Source organism: Cervus canadensis, chromosome 7 (genome assembly GCF_019320065.1).
Source record: "Cervus canadensis isolate Bull #8, Minnesota chromosome 7, ASM1932006v1, whole genome shotgun sequence".
In the NCBI taxonomy this organism is placed as follows: domain Eukaryota; kingdom Metazoa; phylum Chordata; class Mammalia; order Artiodactyla; family Cervidae; genus Cervus; species Cervus canadensis.
In genome coordinates, this window is record NC_057392.1 from 72,892,564 (window position 1) to 72,910,154 (window position 17,591).

Consider the following 17,591-nt stretch of genomic DNA (forward strand, 5'->3'; position numbering starts at 1 on the left):
AGAGTTTGAGCCTGAATGGGGAACCTGACCCAGTGGAAAAGGGCTCTTTGACAGCAAGGACTGCTTAGATGATAAAAATGAGTATATTTGGGCTTACTCTGGTATGAGGAATCTTTAATCAGTGAATGTTTGCTCTCAAAAGGTTTTCAAATAATTATTTTTTGAAGTATAAATACTTAGTGTACTATTCTAAAAAGTATAAACAGAGGTGACTGTTTTTCTTTTAGGGCTACTTTTCATAAAGTAAACCTGTGTTTACAATGCTCTTGAACACATCCATTGTTTTTTATTTTCAATGTGTCATATCCATATCCATACATATACCAGATACATTATATAATGTCTATAATGTTTAAATGGTGATTTGTATTTCATACTCCTAGGAGTTAATGTTTCTTAGGAAAGAGAAAATAAAATACATGCTTTGTACACATACTGAATGCTCGACGTTATAGGCTCTTCATTTAGTGTTCTTTGTAGTCTTTTAAACATAGAGCAAACCTTTAAGAAAGATCTTATTTCCATTATACAGATAGGGAAACAAGGCCACATAAGACTACATAAATTGGCTAGAAAGTGGTAGAGTTAGCATTCAAACCAAGGTCTTGCCATCTCTAAATCCTATGCCTTTTCATGTATTATGTGGCCTGGATGTTGTTTGTGTTCAGACTGCTGGCTGAGATCCTAAAGTTAGATCTTAAACATGTGAATAGTGTCACAAACTATAAGAAATATTTCCATTACCTAGTTGATGTTATTGAGAAACCCGTCTTACAGCTGAGGTGATTTATTTTTGAACACCTCCCTCTTCTTTAACCAAGTCCAAAACTGACAAATCCCACTGAATCTACATACTAATTTCTTTACCTTTCTGGCCCCTGTATTATTGGTTTAGTTTTATCTAAACCAGTATTGTGTGTGGATTATAGCAATGATGACCCATTTGATCTCTCTGCATGGCTTCTCAGGCTGCAGTGGGGTATTCCGTCTTTCTCTGGCTTTCTGCACCCTTCTTAGCATGGACCTAAAAAGCCCCTAGTAACCTATACTACCCTCGCTGACTTCATTTCCCACTCCTCCCCTACATGCGTCCTATAAACCTGTCACACTTTACTACAGCTTTGCCTTTCTATGAGCCCACATTTTTTTTGCTCTTTCTTGCCTTCTTCATTGGTCCATGCTATTCCCGCCCTCAACCTGGTCCACTCAGCTGATTTTTCATTACAAAGTCTTTTCTAAACCTCTGTCCCCCAGGATGGATGGATTTGGCACATTCCTCTGGGCTCGCTTAGTTCCCGTGCATGGATCTGTCATGAAATGTATCACACTATTTGTCTCATGTGTATCCCCTTGGCTTACTTATGTATCCCTTCCTTAGCAAAAATGCCTCACATCTGGTAGGTGACTAAAATATTCAGACTAAGACATTCAGTCAATGAATAACTGGCTATAGGTCCTGGCTGTAGGTCTGCAACACCAACTGTGTATCATGCTGTTCGTTGTCCTCTGTGTCTTTCCGCATTGTGAGCCGGTTGCAGGACTTCTGTGGTTGTGTCGGTGTGATCAGGGCATAGCATTTATGGCCTCATGAGTGGGCTAAAAGCTCTGCCAGTGGAAGGAATAGAAACAATGTTGTCACTACCTGATACTCTATCACCTTGTTATCTCTAGTCTCCCACTATTACCATTTATTTATCTTACTGATTTCAAGTGCAAATTCATGATATGTTGGCTCTATAGCAAAGCCATGCCAATTAGCACTGACCCTGGGGGAACATAAATGAGCCTAGAAAAGTGCTAAAATCATGCCGTGTCCCATTATAAGAAATGAAGAACGTTAAAGCATTTCCTGATATTAGCCAGGCTTGAGTAAGGCTCAGACAGGGACTCTCCTATGTCTCCTACACGTAACGTGGCACAGTGAGAAGGCTTTGGGACAGAAACAGTTCAAGGTTTGACATAACTACTCAGTTCTATAATTCTTGATTTGTTACTGAACTTGCTGAGCTTCAGTACTCTCATCAGAAAGTTGGGAAACAAATCTGATGTGTAATTCCTCACAGCCAAGTTTTAGGAAAATCAATAATCCATGAACAGGTTTGAGGTCATAATGATGCTCGGTAAATGGTCATTATGACTTTATATATCCTGAGAATATTAAAACCTGGAAGGGTTTCATCATAAAGTTTTATCTGATAAGAAGACTATCTGGGCTCCCCTGTGATCACTTCTGTTACAATTCTAGGTTCTGTGCTAGCTTCTCCACATTTATTATTTCTAATCCATGTTAAAATGGGAGTGGTGCAAAGGACAACCCAATAATTTCTATTGTGTCTTTCATAATTCGATGAGAACTCCTGGTTTGTGGCAGTGCTTCCTGATCCCCTAGTTCTGATAACACCTGAATTATTTTCACAGAAGAACGGCAATACCGCTGTGAAGACTGTGACCAGCTCTTTGAGTCCAAGGCTGAGCTAGCAGATCACCAGAAGTTCCCATGCAGCACTCCCCATTCGGCTTTCTCAATGGTGGAAGAGGACTTCCAACAAAAGCTTGAGAGTGAAAATGATCTCCGAGAGATACACGCGATTCAGGAGTGTAAGGAATGTGACCAAGCGTTTCCCGACTTGCAAAGGTTAGACATGGCATGCTCCACTACCAGAACGTGTTTGTTTAATCTGAAGTAAAACGTTGTTTGTGCTGAATTTTCAGAATTGGTGCAGATGGGAAATTTGGAACAACAATGAGCTGGAAAAATGTATTAGTCACAGGTTTGGAAATCATTTTCCCCTGTAAATTCTCACCTGTAAAATGTTTGCAGTGAAGTTGGAATTAGTTATTTTGATGCCAGAGAGAAAATAATATGCTTATTATTATTATTATTTATGGAATATAATTGGCAGCTGAAAGTTGAACATTAGAGTAAAATGTAACTTATTGGATGAGTCAAGGGTAGAGGAGGCAACAGTGATGCTGATTAATCTAATTATACTGAACAGTAAAGCTACTTTCTAGAAACATTTAGATGATAAAAAAAGAAACTTCTGATACTTAAAGAAAGGTAGATGGTCTTTTGATAGATCATTGTGATCTGTGGATTTAATTTCAACTATTTATCTAAATTGCACATATAAAAGAATAACAGAAACATGCCCAGTGAAGAAAATGTTGAATTGTCTTAAAGAAAAAAAAATAAACAAGATCTAAATGAAATAATTCTTTGATACATATTTTTAACAAAACAGAAATCACATGTCAATGACATGTTAACTTTTTATAGCCCTTTGAATTTAATTCAGGAACAATTGTTTTTTTCCTATTAAAGAAAACAACAACCCTCGTTGTTGTTTAGTCACTAAGTCATGTCCAATTCTTTATGACCCCATGGACTGTAGCCTGCCAGACTCCTCTGGCTATAAGGATTTCCCAGGCAAGAATACTGGAGTGGGTTGCCATTTCCTTCTTCTTCCCCAACCCAAGGACTGAACCCAGGTCTCCTGCATTGCAGGCAGATTCTTTACTAACTGAACCACCAGGGAAGCCCATATTTTGCAAACCGTATTGATAATTACACTGCAGCATGATCTTTCAGATCAGAGAGGTGTTTAGTGTTAGTCGCTCAGTTGTGTCTGACTCTTTGTGACTCCATGGACTGTAGTCCACCAGGCTCTTTTGTCCATGTCCAAGAATACTAGAGTGGGTTGCCATGCCCTTCTCCAGGGGATCTTCCCAACCCAGGGATCAAACCCAGGTTCCTCGCATTTTGGACAGATTCTCTACCATTTGAGCTACTGGGAAGTATATTTAACCAGTGGGTAAGTTGTATGTTTGTTCCTACCTAGTGGTTTTTGCCTTGGTCCACAAGCAATTTTAATACTTGTATTCATTACTTTGCTTTTAAATCTGGGACCTGTAACCAGAATTTCAAATGGACATGACATCGTAGTATTTAAGTGGGTATGGGAATACATCAGCTAGCTTTACTCAGGGGTGTGAATTGCTCACAGTTTGTTTTGGACATTCCACGTCTTTCACTGTATTTTGTTTCCTTTCTTTCCTTAGTGCCCCCCTCCCTCCTTCTCCTTTCACCTCCGTTGATTGCCCTGCATCTCTCTTCTTATAGGAAAGGATTTCATATGATAGTCATTCATTTTAATTCATTGATGACCAAAAAGGTATCAAGTGTAAACCTATTCCTTGAGGAGACTGAGTCAAAAGAATGAATCTCTAGCTTTGAAAATTCAGGCTTAATCTAGCTGTTAGAGAGAAAACATTCAGGTGACTAAGAGGGCTTTCCCAATACCCTTTAAACTCATCTTCAGTACTTAATATAAACCCACATAGAGAATAAGTCTGTTATATATGTTTGGCAAATCATGGATTTGTAATAAAAAAAATCACAGCACATCTCCTAAATATATTGTGTCCAAATTAAAAGCCAAAATGAGATCACTAAATGCCAACAGGTGAGAAAAGTATTTATATTGTAAAGCCATATCTCTGATGCCAGAGGGTAAGTATATTTCCTTCTATTTTGTTATCAAAAGTATTGGACAACATTATAAAACAAAAACTGACAGCCTCAACATTAAAATATTGTGTGTAGCAATACTTCTTAGATGGAGAAACCTTCTTACTCTGACTGGGTGTAAGATTAAGCATGAGTCAATGCTACTTTATGCCAAAACCAACTATCAATTTAGTTCTTTCAGTCAAACATTCAGTAGCAAACAATAAGGAAACCTAATTATCTGGCATTGGGTGAACTCTCCAAACTCACTTCTCGGTAGCTCAGCCAGATGGATATATCATGTCGCTATGCAACCTGATACTGATCATCCAAGTGATAATTTGGGTTATATAATTTAGCCAGTGCAGAACCTACATGCCCTGAATATTTTCCACTTTACTGAATCTGATATTGTTGCTTTTTATGTTAAGCAAATGAGAATTCCTTTCTTGACATGGTATATTATTCTGTTCTGTATCTTTTGTGTAAAATATTGAGAAAGGAATGTATGCTAAGTTGCTTCAGTTGTATCCAACCCTTTGCAATGCTATGGACTGTAGCCCATCAGGCTCCTATGTCCATGGCAAGAATACTGGCAAGATTCTAAAGGCAAGAATACTGGATTGGGTTGCCATGCCCTCCTGCTGGGGAATCTTCCTAGCCCAGCGTTCAAACCAACATGTCTTATGTCTCCTGCATTAGTAGGAGGTTTGTTTACCACTAGTGTCACCTGGGCAGCCCACCATCCAAAAAATGGGGGCAAGAAACAAAGGTTGATATGCATGCAAAAGATGGAAAGAACTCAGAAGGCTAAGCCAAGCTCTATAAATTGGGGTAAAATTCTTTGAAAAGTGAAGTTTCATTAATGACTGACTGGTTACTTTTACGTTTATGAAAGGAGTGAAAATCAGTTTTTGTAAGAACCACTTGCCTTTTTATTTTCTATCACTGATTAGCTGATAGCTGATAATGATCAGGGAGCAATATGGATTTTATGCTAGATTAGAAGAAAGAAAGAGAAGAAAATTTGCCTTACTTTGCTATCATTTCCCCCTTTTGTGTTGTATACTATCTACACTTCTTTTTTGTTTTTGCATTTTTATTGTATTTTCCTTTTATTTTTAATGTTTTTCTACTGTGGTAAAGGTGCTTCCCAGGTGGTTCAGTGGTAAAGAATCTACTTGCCAATGCAGGAAATGCAGGAGACGTATTTGATCCCTGGGTCAGGAAGATCCTCTGGAGAAGGAAATGGCAACCCACTCCAGTGTTATTGCCTGAAAAATCCCATAGACAAAGGAGCCTGGTGGGCTCAGCCCAGAGGGTTGCCAAGAGTCAGAATCAACTGAGCATGCACGCATTGTGGTAAAAGTCACATAATATAAAACATGCTTTTTTAACCATAGTTAACTGTACAGTTAAGTGGCACTAAATACATTTCTACTGTTGTGCAACTCTCACCATCATCCCATCTCTTGAATTTTTCACCTTCTTAAACTGAAACTCTGTCCCCATTTAATACTAATTTCCCATCCCTTCCTCCCACCCACCCACCACCTGGTCCTTGGCCCCTACCAATGTACTTTTTGACTCTATGAATTTGACTATTCTTGGTATTTCGCATAATTGATCTCACATAATAACAAACAGTATTTGTCCGCACCTAATGTATATTGGAATACACTTTTAAGGTTAACTTAAGATATGTCCTCCAGAGTGTACCAGGTACTATACCTTAAAACAATGTCATACTCTTGGAGTTAGGAGACAGGAAAAATCTCAATGTACAGGACATTCTTTTACCACTAGGTTTCAGAGTTTATGATTTAAGAACATTGGAATACAATACATGTCATGAAATGACAGGCCCTGTTAGTTTGCTAAAGACGATAGTAAGAACGGCAATCACACAACGATTTTGGAAGATGTCCCTGACTCAATTCAATGTTAACTGCCATTGCTAATATCTTTCTGTTAACTCTCTGATTAACATTTCAGCTTGTGTAACAAACAGAGGATTACATATTGTAGATAAAGATAGGGCCATTCTTGTGACTCCACACACCTGTACCCTCTTGGTACTTTTTGTTCGCAGAGATATCGCTGCTGGTGCTCAGATAGGATAGCATGACCACGTTGACTGACTCATAGGCAGGAAAAATAAGTTCATGTGCCAGTATGAATAGAATTGGAAGGAGGAAACTGAGAAAGAGGAAAATATGGAAAGGTGTTTCTAATGTGTCAAGATATGAGAAAGGGCATTTTATTTTTTTCACAAACACGGCCATGCACACGGTGTATACACAACCACTGGGTAACATATTCTAGGCACACTTGCTTCTCAAACTTAGAGTGCCCATCTCACAGAAAAATAAAACATGGGGAAGAAGCAGTGCTTGCATGCTTGATGAGTTTTTTTTAATGCTTTTTTATTATGGAAGTTTTCAAATACCCACAAAACTAGAGAGGATGGTAGTGTACTCAGGTTCAATAATTGTCACACAAGAACAGTCTTATCTCAGCTATACTCATTTTGGATTATTGAAACAAATCCTGGACATTATGTCATTTTATTTATAAATAGCTCAGTGTGTGTCTGTGGAAAATATGTAAAACATAAGTTCACTTTAAAAAGAATGGTTCCAAAAAAAAATAATAATAAAATAAAAAGAATGGTTCCTTATTACTATCAAATATTCAGTGATCAAATTCCCCCAGTTATTTCATTAGTTTTAGAGTTTGTTTTGCTTACATTAAGATCAAAATAAGATCCATCACTGCAATTGGTTTGTGTTCCTCTTATTTCTTAATTTAAGGGTTTCCCCAAAGGCAGTGAGTCCCTCTTTCTCATTATAGTTTATATATAGAAGAAACCGAGTGTTTTTTCCTGCAGCATTTCCTCCTGGCTGTATTCTCTGGTTATATCCCCTTGGTATTTTTTGTCATCTTTATCCATCCTATTTCCTGTATACTCATAGTTACATCCCAAGCTGTGATCAGATTTAGGCTCAGTGTTTTAGGAAAAATACCTTATTGGTACTATCATTTATTTCCATTAGGAGGCATATAATGGATTGCCTAGATTAATTAATTCTTCAGGTGCTGCAAAATGAGTGTGTTCTAATTCCCCTGTTGTTTCAGTATTTACTATCTGGATTAATTCTATGCAGAGAAACTCCCCCTCCTTGATTATTTGCTCCCCCTGAAGTACAGTTCAGATAGGAAAGGCGAGACATGTGCATGAGTTTTCCCCTTTACTTCCTAGTTTTCAGAGCAATGATTTGGCTTCTCAGTATCTTCCCGGGGTAACTGGTGAGGTTTCATTTTTGTGTTTTTGAGTATTATTATCATTAAAAGATGAGATCATTATTCTTAGTGATGCTTAAATTTCCCCATCTTTAGTCAGTGGGTGTCTCTTCAGGTTGGCAACCTAGTTTTCCATTTTTTTTTGCCATGGTCTGTAACTTTCTTGATTTTTGCCATAACAAGATGTTGAAGCCCATCTTGTGTATTTCATGCATCAAGTTTGAAAAGGGCTATTTCTCTAAGGAGTTCTGGTTACCTTATTTGGGAGTAGTATCCTAATGTGTTACATGTGTGTATTTAATTAACAAAAATGTTGCCAGTATCTTCTGAATATCACAGTAACCCATTATCTATAATATTTAATTTTCATTATATTCATGCAGATTTTGTATTCACATTTTAGTGAGACAGGGAAACATTTGAGAAGGTAAAATATTTTAAGTTTTAAAACAGAGAAGCTATACTTGTGAGAAAATTCTAACCCTGTTTTTCTTTGGAGGGACTTTACAAGTGCATCGACTTACAGTATGATATACTTTTCTTTCCTCCCTATTTCATAGGCTGTATGTATATATATATATATATAACCTTAGGTTATAAGATATATGCATATATATTCTCTCTAGGTAATGTTTCCATCAATGTCTATATCTGCTTCTATATTGTTGTTGTTCAGTCGCCCAGTTGCGTCCCACTCTTTGCCACCCCATGAGCTGCAGCACGCCAGGCCTCCCTGTCCTTCACCATCTCCCACAGTTTGCCCAAGTTCATGTCCATTGCATTGAAGATGCCATCCAGCCGTATCTATGCACTTGTATATTTATTCATCAGTCCGTAAGCGACCATCTATCATATTGGTTGTATTAAGAAGTGGCTTGTTGAATAGTTCACTTACAGTTCACTTTCCCATTGGTAATATAGGTAGGAATAAAAGTGCCTTTGTCAATGTAAGAGTTACATATGTTAGATAGAATAGCTTCCTGCATATTCTTAAGCAATCTCTTAACGTTTTCGGTTTGAGTGTTTGTGTTTGAATTAAGTGGGTAACAGCAGTACGTGTTGCAGTTAGAATTGTGTAATGAATCCAGAACTGGGCAAACAGCTAGTTGTTTATCATGCCCCTAAATTGGCACCTAATCCCTGCTAGCTGAATCAGATTTATTTTCTAACAACAGGGGCACTTCTCTGTATTGCTGAGAGGCACAGTCCAGGGAATACAAGATGTACTTTTGCCTGTTGCAAGCCTGTTTCCTCCGTTTCTTTCCTGCCTCAACTCCTTTCCCTCTTCTTTCTTTAATTGCCAGTTGGATTTGTAAGAAAATGACTTTCTGTTTATTAATGTGTTCTTAAGTCACCATGTCCTATTAAATCCATTGTTCTCTTAACAGCTTGGAGAAACACATGTTGTCACATACTGAAGAGAGGGAATACAAGTGCGATCAGTGTCCCAAGGCATTTAACTGGAAGTCCAATTTAATTCGCCACCAGATGTCACATGACAATGGGAAGCACTATGAATGTGAGAACTGTGCCAAGGTACAGTGAATTTGTAGACTGCTTGGCCTCTCTCTGTCATCCTGCTCTCTCTTAATCCATCATTTGCTGCGATATATGAAAACAAGCCGTGAGAAGGGAAACTATAAATATCTTGAGAAAAGTAGACTGAGTGTTGTATGCTAGAAGGCATTAGTACAGTGTATAAAAACACTTAGTGGGGATCCTTTTATTTTTGTAAGGGAGGAAGTAAGGCTTAATGGTGAGTTCCAGAACTAGGTGTCAGACATCCTTGGTAAATTCCTGGTTCCGCTACTGGCTTTCCAGAGTGGGGTTGTTTTATAGCTTTATGGAGAGTGAAAATTTTATCCGGTGCACATTACTGATTCCTTTTAATAGCAATTTTGTGCGGAAGTTACATACAGTTTCTGAATGCCTATGCAGAAAGAATGGGAGACTCCTACACTTGCAGATTTTTCCACCCAAGTCCCCACTATAAATTATGACTTGGTTCTAATTAAAAGTGGAGTGCCTTAGTGACCTGGGCTGAACAATGTAAGAGCGAATTGAAAGCACTTCACCTTGACCGTTACTCTTAACTATGGGAACAGCAATTCACATCATTAAATTTTCATATTCCTCAATTAACTAAAAGATGTCCTGGTGTCATGAAAATTTATTTCTCTTTTCAAAAAATTTTCATGATATTTGAATATCTTTTCTCATGCAGAAATTGTAACATTTGACATTATCTTTAGGCGTATTTTGCTTCCAGATGTATGGGTAGCTTTTTGTTTTCCCTATTTCTTTTTTTGTTTGTTTTTTGTTTGTTTTTTAGTACAATGTCCAAAGGAACCATTTTAATTTAATGGTTACTTAATAAAGCACAGTGTTAGAATTTAACCCCTAAGGGAACTCCTCGAGTAGATTTGGGACACTTTGGGCAAAAATCCGTCCAATTTTGTACATCTTTGTTTAAAGGATGGAAATAGTACACCATTTTAAATAATATCATGGCTTGTATTTTATTATTCAATTCCATTCACTCTAAATAGGATCAAGAAGACCTTGAGTATGCTTTAGTAATGCCATTAATTATTTTGTTCAACTGACACCAATGGATACTTGTGCTGAATCTACAGAGCTAAATAATTTACAGTCCTGACCCTCGAGAGGCTCACGCTTTGGAAATATGACCTTCTTTTGGTCTTTGGGGAAAACAAACAAAAACTAAACAGATGCACACAATCCCTTCTTGAGTCATTCCTGGTCTTCTTTCTTGTGTCCTAGAATTAAGTTTCTTGATTAATCAGTACTCATTTCCTAGCAGGTTTTCACGGACCCTAGCAACCTTCAGCGGCACATCCGCTCTCAGCACGTTGGTGCCCGGGCCCACGCGTGCCCCGAGTGTGGCAAAACGTTTGCCACTTCGTCGGGCCTCAAACAACACAAGCACATCCACAGCAGTGTGAAGCCCTTTATCTGTAAGTTTTCAACACTCCAGCCCCCTTTCCTGCATCTGTCTCTCATCCGAAAAGCTCTGTAACCAGGAGAGTGAGCCACGCGTGGCCCCGAATGAGGGGGCCTCTGCATTAGCAATTCACGGTCTCATCCGGTCAGGCTGTTTTCTATGACAAGAAAATCTTTTATAACCAGATCTATGGTATTTTGCCTATGATCCCTGGGGTGTTTTCTTTTAGATGGGATCAGTAACAGGTAGAGAAAAGACACGTTGTTAAATAATGTGAAGGAAGCCCCCCAGGTTGTGAGATTTGTCATGTTGGAAATGTGAGTGGTTTGTAAAAACAGCAAATCACAGGTACACTAGACAAAATGAAGTGAGAAAAACCTGTTCTGGGTCAGAAAGAGCTAGAAGAACCTCACCTGGCAAGTAGGTTTAGGACTGTGGGTGTGTGGTGGGGGAGGGGATGGGGCGAATAAAAGACCCTTTAATCTACCCTTTGTGGCTGATCATAGGTTGCAGATCAGTAGGTCTCCGTTACTTGAAAAGCAGAACACTTTTACTTTGATGCCAGACATGCTGCGTCTCTAACCCCATGCACTCAAGCAAATTTACAGTGTATTTCCAGGGGACGTTCAATCTGACCGCCTACCTAGAATATCCCTGTAACCAAGGGCTTCAGGACAGGTCCACCTCAGCCCTCTTTTGCTTCTTCTCTTGTCCACCCACCCCTGTTTTCTGTATTGTGCTGAAATGTTTCATATGGAAAATCAGTTGTTCTCAGTCCATCTGGGCAAGAACTCTGGGCTTCTCCATGGCTCAGCGGGGCATATAAACACAGTGAGTCACTGGGCTCTGTCACAAACTTCGAGACAGATTTTGGATCCAGATAAGCACAGAATTGGATGAAGCATACTCAGGAGTTGGCAAATCCTCTGACTTGGGAATCCTTGCAAAACAGTTTTTCTGACAGCTACTTTTTTTTTTCTGACAGCTACTTGATGGTTTGTAGTAGGTATATGAGACACTACTACAGGACCTGATGGAAAAAAACCTAGTTTTCAGTGCCAACATGGAGATGCCAGAGACTAACAAGCCTCCTTTTTACCTTTGCATGGCTCTCTTTTATGTTTCCAAGCCCGACGAGAGCTTTTCTTTCCCTTTCCAGCTTACTCTAGCATCCCGTTTTGCTCATATGTTCTTCTGTTCCCTGGGTGGATTGAAAAGGACTAGCAGAGAAACAGAAGGGTGCTCTAGTCTCTCTTGAGGAAGCTCTGTTGAAAGTCATGGGAAATAAAATATACAATGGAAATTTTAGACTTCTTGTCTCAAAAAGACATTCCTGACTCTAGGTCGTAATGCCCTAAAAATGTACTTACAAGTACTACAGGCATACATAATTCATTTATTTCTGATTTTTCAGAAATACATTTTGAGACATGTATGTTTTGGTGGGAAATAGAGAGGAATTGATCACACAAATTATCATCACCCATTTAATGCTTTCACTACTATTTAAAAGTCAGAAAATAGAAATTCCTATCATCTAAGATTCTGGGATCTGGAATTTTAATTGTGTTGAAGTCCAGTGTTTCACTTTAAAACACGATAGGGTATCCTTTCCCAATCAGATTGTGCAGACCTATTTCCCATGACTGTATTTTCAGTAATTATTGGTAAATTTAAATAGCAGATGGCATTCTTCAAATATAAAATCTGACAGAGGACCATGGGGTAATTATGAATAATAGCCGTGTAATTTCAGAACAAAAGAGGAGTTGGTGTGGAGACTTTGGAGTGGAGGAGGTTCACCTAGAGTTGATATCTGTTTCTCACCAGAAGGCCACACACCACGCTTTACCCCCACTGGTGTGTTTATGGCAACTGTCTCTTATTACAGTGCGCCGCCAAACTTGAGCCCAGAGTCACCAGCGCTAAGATAATTACTCACTGCCTTTACAGAAACCTCCAGCCTTCCCAAATAGAAACCACATGCTCTAATAGGCTGAATATATTCAAAATACCTCTTAATTTGTTTAATAAGTAGAAAAATGCAATGTTAACTGCTGACTAATTCCTTATTATTGAGAAAATTACAGTACAGCCTAGACTTCAGCATCAGTTGAGCCCCTTACCTGCAGGCTTGGTGGTTTGTGGTGGGCCAGGTTGGGCCTTCAAGTGAGAAAAACAAAGCCTCTGCCGATGGAGACAGCCCACATTCTAAGTTTTGGAGACCTGATACAAATACTGTTTGGCAGTGTGAGAGGGCCTCCAACCAGGAAAGTCAGACACACCTTTTGTTACTCCCATATAGAGGAACTCTTGATTTTCTGAAACCTCTCCCGCTGTTAGAAAGAAGTGTAGAGAGCAATATTTCTTTGCCAAAATATTACAAACCTTTCAAAACCTTACACCTTGTTTGAACACCCGTCGGGCTATTTTCTCAATGACTTTTAATGGCCCAGAGGAGGGGTGTCACTTTTGTAATGAGTGCACGTTTAGAATTCCATCAACATTTTATTTACTATTTCTTGTTATTTCTCATAGCTGAATTAGTATAACTAGTGAAAGTCTCATGTTTCTACCCTCTAGTTCATATGGTTTTAATTATTATATCAAAGAATTTCAATAGTATGTGTATTTATTGTATATGGTTAACTAGTATATCTTTTTAAAGCAGACTCTGTTGAATATTCCAATAGAATGACTTGAAAAGAAATAACTCACGTTTTCTCTTCCCGTTAAAATGCATGTTTTAGACTCTACAGTGTCATGAATCATCCCACAGCTGAAAGCTCCTGTAATGTTACTAAGCACAATTGATATGTGTAGCAATGCATTTTAATCGTTAGTAGTAAAAGAAATAGATATGGAATCACTTGGTACTTCCTGTTTGGTGGTGTGGGGGATAATCGAAGTTCCGGATGAATTTTGCATGACTGAAGGTTCATAAAATCTTCTTTGAATATATTTTTTTTTAGTTGTTATTGTTTTGACTTAGGAGTTTAAAGGCAGTCATCACATGAAAGAAAGAAATGTTGCGTTTTATCTTCAATTTGATTTCTTATATTTGTTTCAACAATTATTAACAAGGCATATCATGTTTCTGCATGGATTAACACGCACAGAAGCATGAAAGTAAGCTCACACGTGAAGGGGACTCATCTTTAGTAAAGTAACGTAAAAATGTGATGCTTGGAAAATGGATACTATAATCTTGCCAGACGTGGAATGAGTGGGATTCCTACATAGCAAAGGAGCTATTAAGGGTCAAGGAGTTTGGTCTTAAAATATACTTAGATCTGTTCAGACATATATGAGGAAGAAGATGTTCTACTTTTTTGGCAAATTCTGGGGGGAGAGGGTTATTTCCAGCCGCACCCACTACTGTACCCTGACTGGATTCGAGCATTCCATGCACTCTCCCCTGCTTGCCGTAGCTGGCAGTACCGCATACAAGTCAAGCCCCAAGATAACCCGAGAAGATATGACAACAAGTGGACATGTTTCCCAAGGACGGGGTTTCATAAATGCAGGAAGGTTAGCACAACCACTGGTGTGAGGGGAAGTCAGAGGACGTGCTCATAGTTCATGGGAACCAGCAATGCAGGATGGGCTACATTCAATTTAGTTTCCTTTGCAGGCTTAAAATAGCGCCATTGTAAATTATGTCAGTCTTTCTCAAATCATGAAAATGATTGTTAAAAATGCCTCAGAATACACAATGTGCATTGTTGTGTGGCTTTGATGTGTGAATGATGAGAGCATATGATATAATACAAATTAAATAATGGTAGAGCAGTCACAGGCTTTTTCCCCGAGGGAAGAGGGAATAAAGGTGAAGTTTCTGGGGGAGGGGAAGGCTGTTTCTTTTGTGTTGGTGCTTACAATATAGAAATCTATAAATGGTCTAAAATTTTAAAGGGATTCCTGTTCTGTTTCATGTTTAGCAGATCTTAAGAATTTATGTTGTAAAGATTCTGATGGTGTCGTCATTGGGTTGGGAAATTAGTGCATGCTGGAATTTGACTTTTTAATAAATATTTGAATACACAAATATGATGCAAAATATGATGTAGTGGGGGTGACAAATATTTATATATATTTATATGAAATATTTGTGCTGTCTCAAGACATTTGTCAGGTTGGATGCCTTGCTTTGGAATCTAGTGAAATGGGGTTTTCTGTGTTTGGAGCACCACTTTGGTGCCTCCAACGTCTTTTCCTGGCTTCCTAATTGAAATTTGGGGTAAACCACTTGTGATACTTGCTAAATTCAGAAGCAATTGCCATAAAGCCTGAGATTCTTTTTTGTTGTTTGCACACAGGTGAGGTCTGCCATAAATCCTATACTCAGTTTTCAAACCTTTGTCGTCATAAGCGCATGCATGCTGATTGCAGAACCCAAATCAAGTGCAAAGACTGTGGACAAATGTTCAGCACTACGTCTTCCTTAAATAAACACAGGAGGTTTTGTGAGGGCAAGAACCATTTTGCGGCAGGTGGATTTTTTGGCCAAGGCATTTCACTTCCTGGAACCCCAGCTATGGATAAAACGTCCATGGTTAATATGAGTCATGCCAACCCGGGCCTTGCTGACTATTTTGGCGCCAATAGGCATCCTGCTGGTCTTACCTTTCCAACAGCTCCTGGATTTTCTTTTAGCTTCCCTGGTCTATTTCCTTCCGGCTTGTACCACAGGCCTCCTTTGATACCTGCTAGTTCTCCTGTTAAAGGACTGTCAAGTACTGAACAGACAAACAAAAGTCAAAGTCCCCTCATGACACATCCTCAGATACTACCAGCCACACAGGATATTTTGAAGGCACTATCTAAACACCCACCTCTAGGGGACAATAAGCCAGTGGAGCTCCAGCCCGAGAGGTCCTCTGAAGAGAGGCCCCTTGAGAAAATCAGTGACCAGTCAGAGAGTAGTGACCTTGATGATGTCAGTACGCCAAGTGGCAGTGACCTGGAAACAACCTCGGGCTCTGATCTGGAAAGTGACATTGAAAGTGATAAAGAGAAATTTAAAGAAAATGGTAAAATGTTCAAAGACAAAGTAAGCCCTCTTCAGAATCTGGCTTCAATACATAATAAGAAAGAATACAGCAATCATTCCATTTTCTCACCATCTTTAGAGGAGCAGACTGCGGTGTCAGGAGCTGTGAATGATTCTATAAAGGCTATTGCTTCTATTGCTGAAAAATACTTTGGTTCAACAGGACTGGTGGGGCTGCAAGACAAAAAAGTTGGAGCTTTACCTTACCCTTCCATGTTTCCCCTCCCATTTTTTCCAGCATTCTCTCAATCAATGTACCCATTTCCTGATAGAGACTTGAGATCGTTACCTTTGAAAATGGAGCCCCAATCACCAAGTGAAGTAAAGAAACTGCAGAAGGGAAGCTCTGAGTCTCCCTTTGATCTCACCACTAAACGCAAGGACGAGAAGCCCTTAACCCCAGTACCTGCCAAGCCTTCGGCGACCCCGGCTGCAAGCCAAGACCAGCCCCTGGATCTAAGTATGGGCAGTAGAAGCAGAGCCAGTGGGACCAAGCTGACTGAGCCTCGTAAAAACCACGTGTTTGGGGAGAAGAAAGGAGGCAACATTGAACCGAGACCAGCATCCGATGGTTCCCTACAGCATGCTAGACCCACTCCTTTCTTTATGGACCCCATTTACAGGTAAGGGAGGCTGGGAGACCGCTAAGTGTGGACGGACACACAAAAGGTAGTTTTTATACGCTAAAGTTACGACTTTCAACAAACCATTTTTTATTATTGTTATAAAACAGAGTAAAGTTGTTTGATCTGGTGAATTCATTTTTTATTCAGAAAGTCAACTCATTAGCTTTGGACTTATTTTTGGATGTCTCCGAACTTGGGGTTTTGGAATAGACCCATGGAGTTCTTTCCCTTGACAATAAATTTATTTTTAAACACATTATTTTTTTTAAGTGGAAAATATGGGAAAGCCATATTTAAAGCAAGTTGTCAAGTGGCGGAAGAATGAGGCTCCTGAAGGATTAATGCAAATATGTGTGGGTACTTAAATGGGTCAGGTTATTTGGAATGAAATGGGACAGAGCTAGAGTTTATTCTTTGTTAACCTACCAACACAAACCTTAATAAGTGCTGGTCCGATTCTGTTTCTAAGTAAATCTGTTAGAAGCCCCATGTAAATGAAATATTGATCACAAAAATGCTTTGTAAATGATGTTAATGATCGGCTTAAAAACACATCTGTGTTTAATGCCTGCATTATTCAATTTCCTTTGCATCCAAAATTTTTTAGGGTGGGGAAATACATGCTTAATAAAAAGCCTCTTAGGTCCAGTTCTCAGTTAACACTGGACCATTCGGGATGATTCAGTTTTTAAATACTAGGTTTTTTCAAAGTGTACAAACAACAATAACAGTGCTTGCGATGTTTTAAATATCACTGAGCATTTTCACGTTTACTTTCTCATTCAAATCATAAACATCGTTAAGAGTTAATGGAAAATGTAGGCAATTTTTTATTGTACTTATTTAAGCCGGCAGTATTTGATATTTTTGCCTAGTTTTTTTTTTAAAATCAGGAGACAGTTTTGTTCAATTTCTTCATTCACAATATTTTTTTGAGCACCTATAACTTGGTAGGTACCAGAGCTGCAAACTCGTTTCACTTCAAACTCGTTTTCTACCTTTATTATGTATGTTAACCAAGAAACATTACCAGTTCATTAAGGACTACCCCTACTTGAACATGACAAGGGGCATAGAAAAGGACAAAACAAAAATGTCCCAAAGCCATCATTACCTTGCTTGGGCACTCCCCAC

The 17,591-nt window shown here is 38.8% G+C and overlaps 1 protein-coding gene across 12 annotated transcripts in view; it reads left to right on the forward strand.

Annotated features, from left to right (window-relative positions):
• The window catches only part of MECOM (MDS1 and EVI1 complex locus), a 607,963-nt gene that overhangs the window by 558,282 nt on the left and 32,090 nt on the right, over positions 1–17,591 (forward strand). For 7 of the 12 annotated variants that reach the window (XM_043473798.1, XM_043473791.1, XM_043473793.1 and 4 more), the window contains 4 exons: positions 2,419–2,635; positions 9,202–9,349; positions 10,635–10,791; positions 15,098–16,454. In XM_043473798.1, coding sequence (XP_043329733.1) covers positions 2,419–2,635; positions 9,202–9,349; positions 10,635–10,791; positions 15,098–16,454 — 1,879 coding nt within the window. The remainder of the gene's footprint in view (positions 1–2,418; positions 2,636–9,201; positions 9,350–10,634; positions 10,792–15,097; positions 16,455–17,591) is intronic. The other 5 variants (XM_043473792.1, XM_043473794.1, XM_043473796.1 and 2 more) reach the window with 2 other exon arrangements.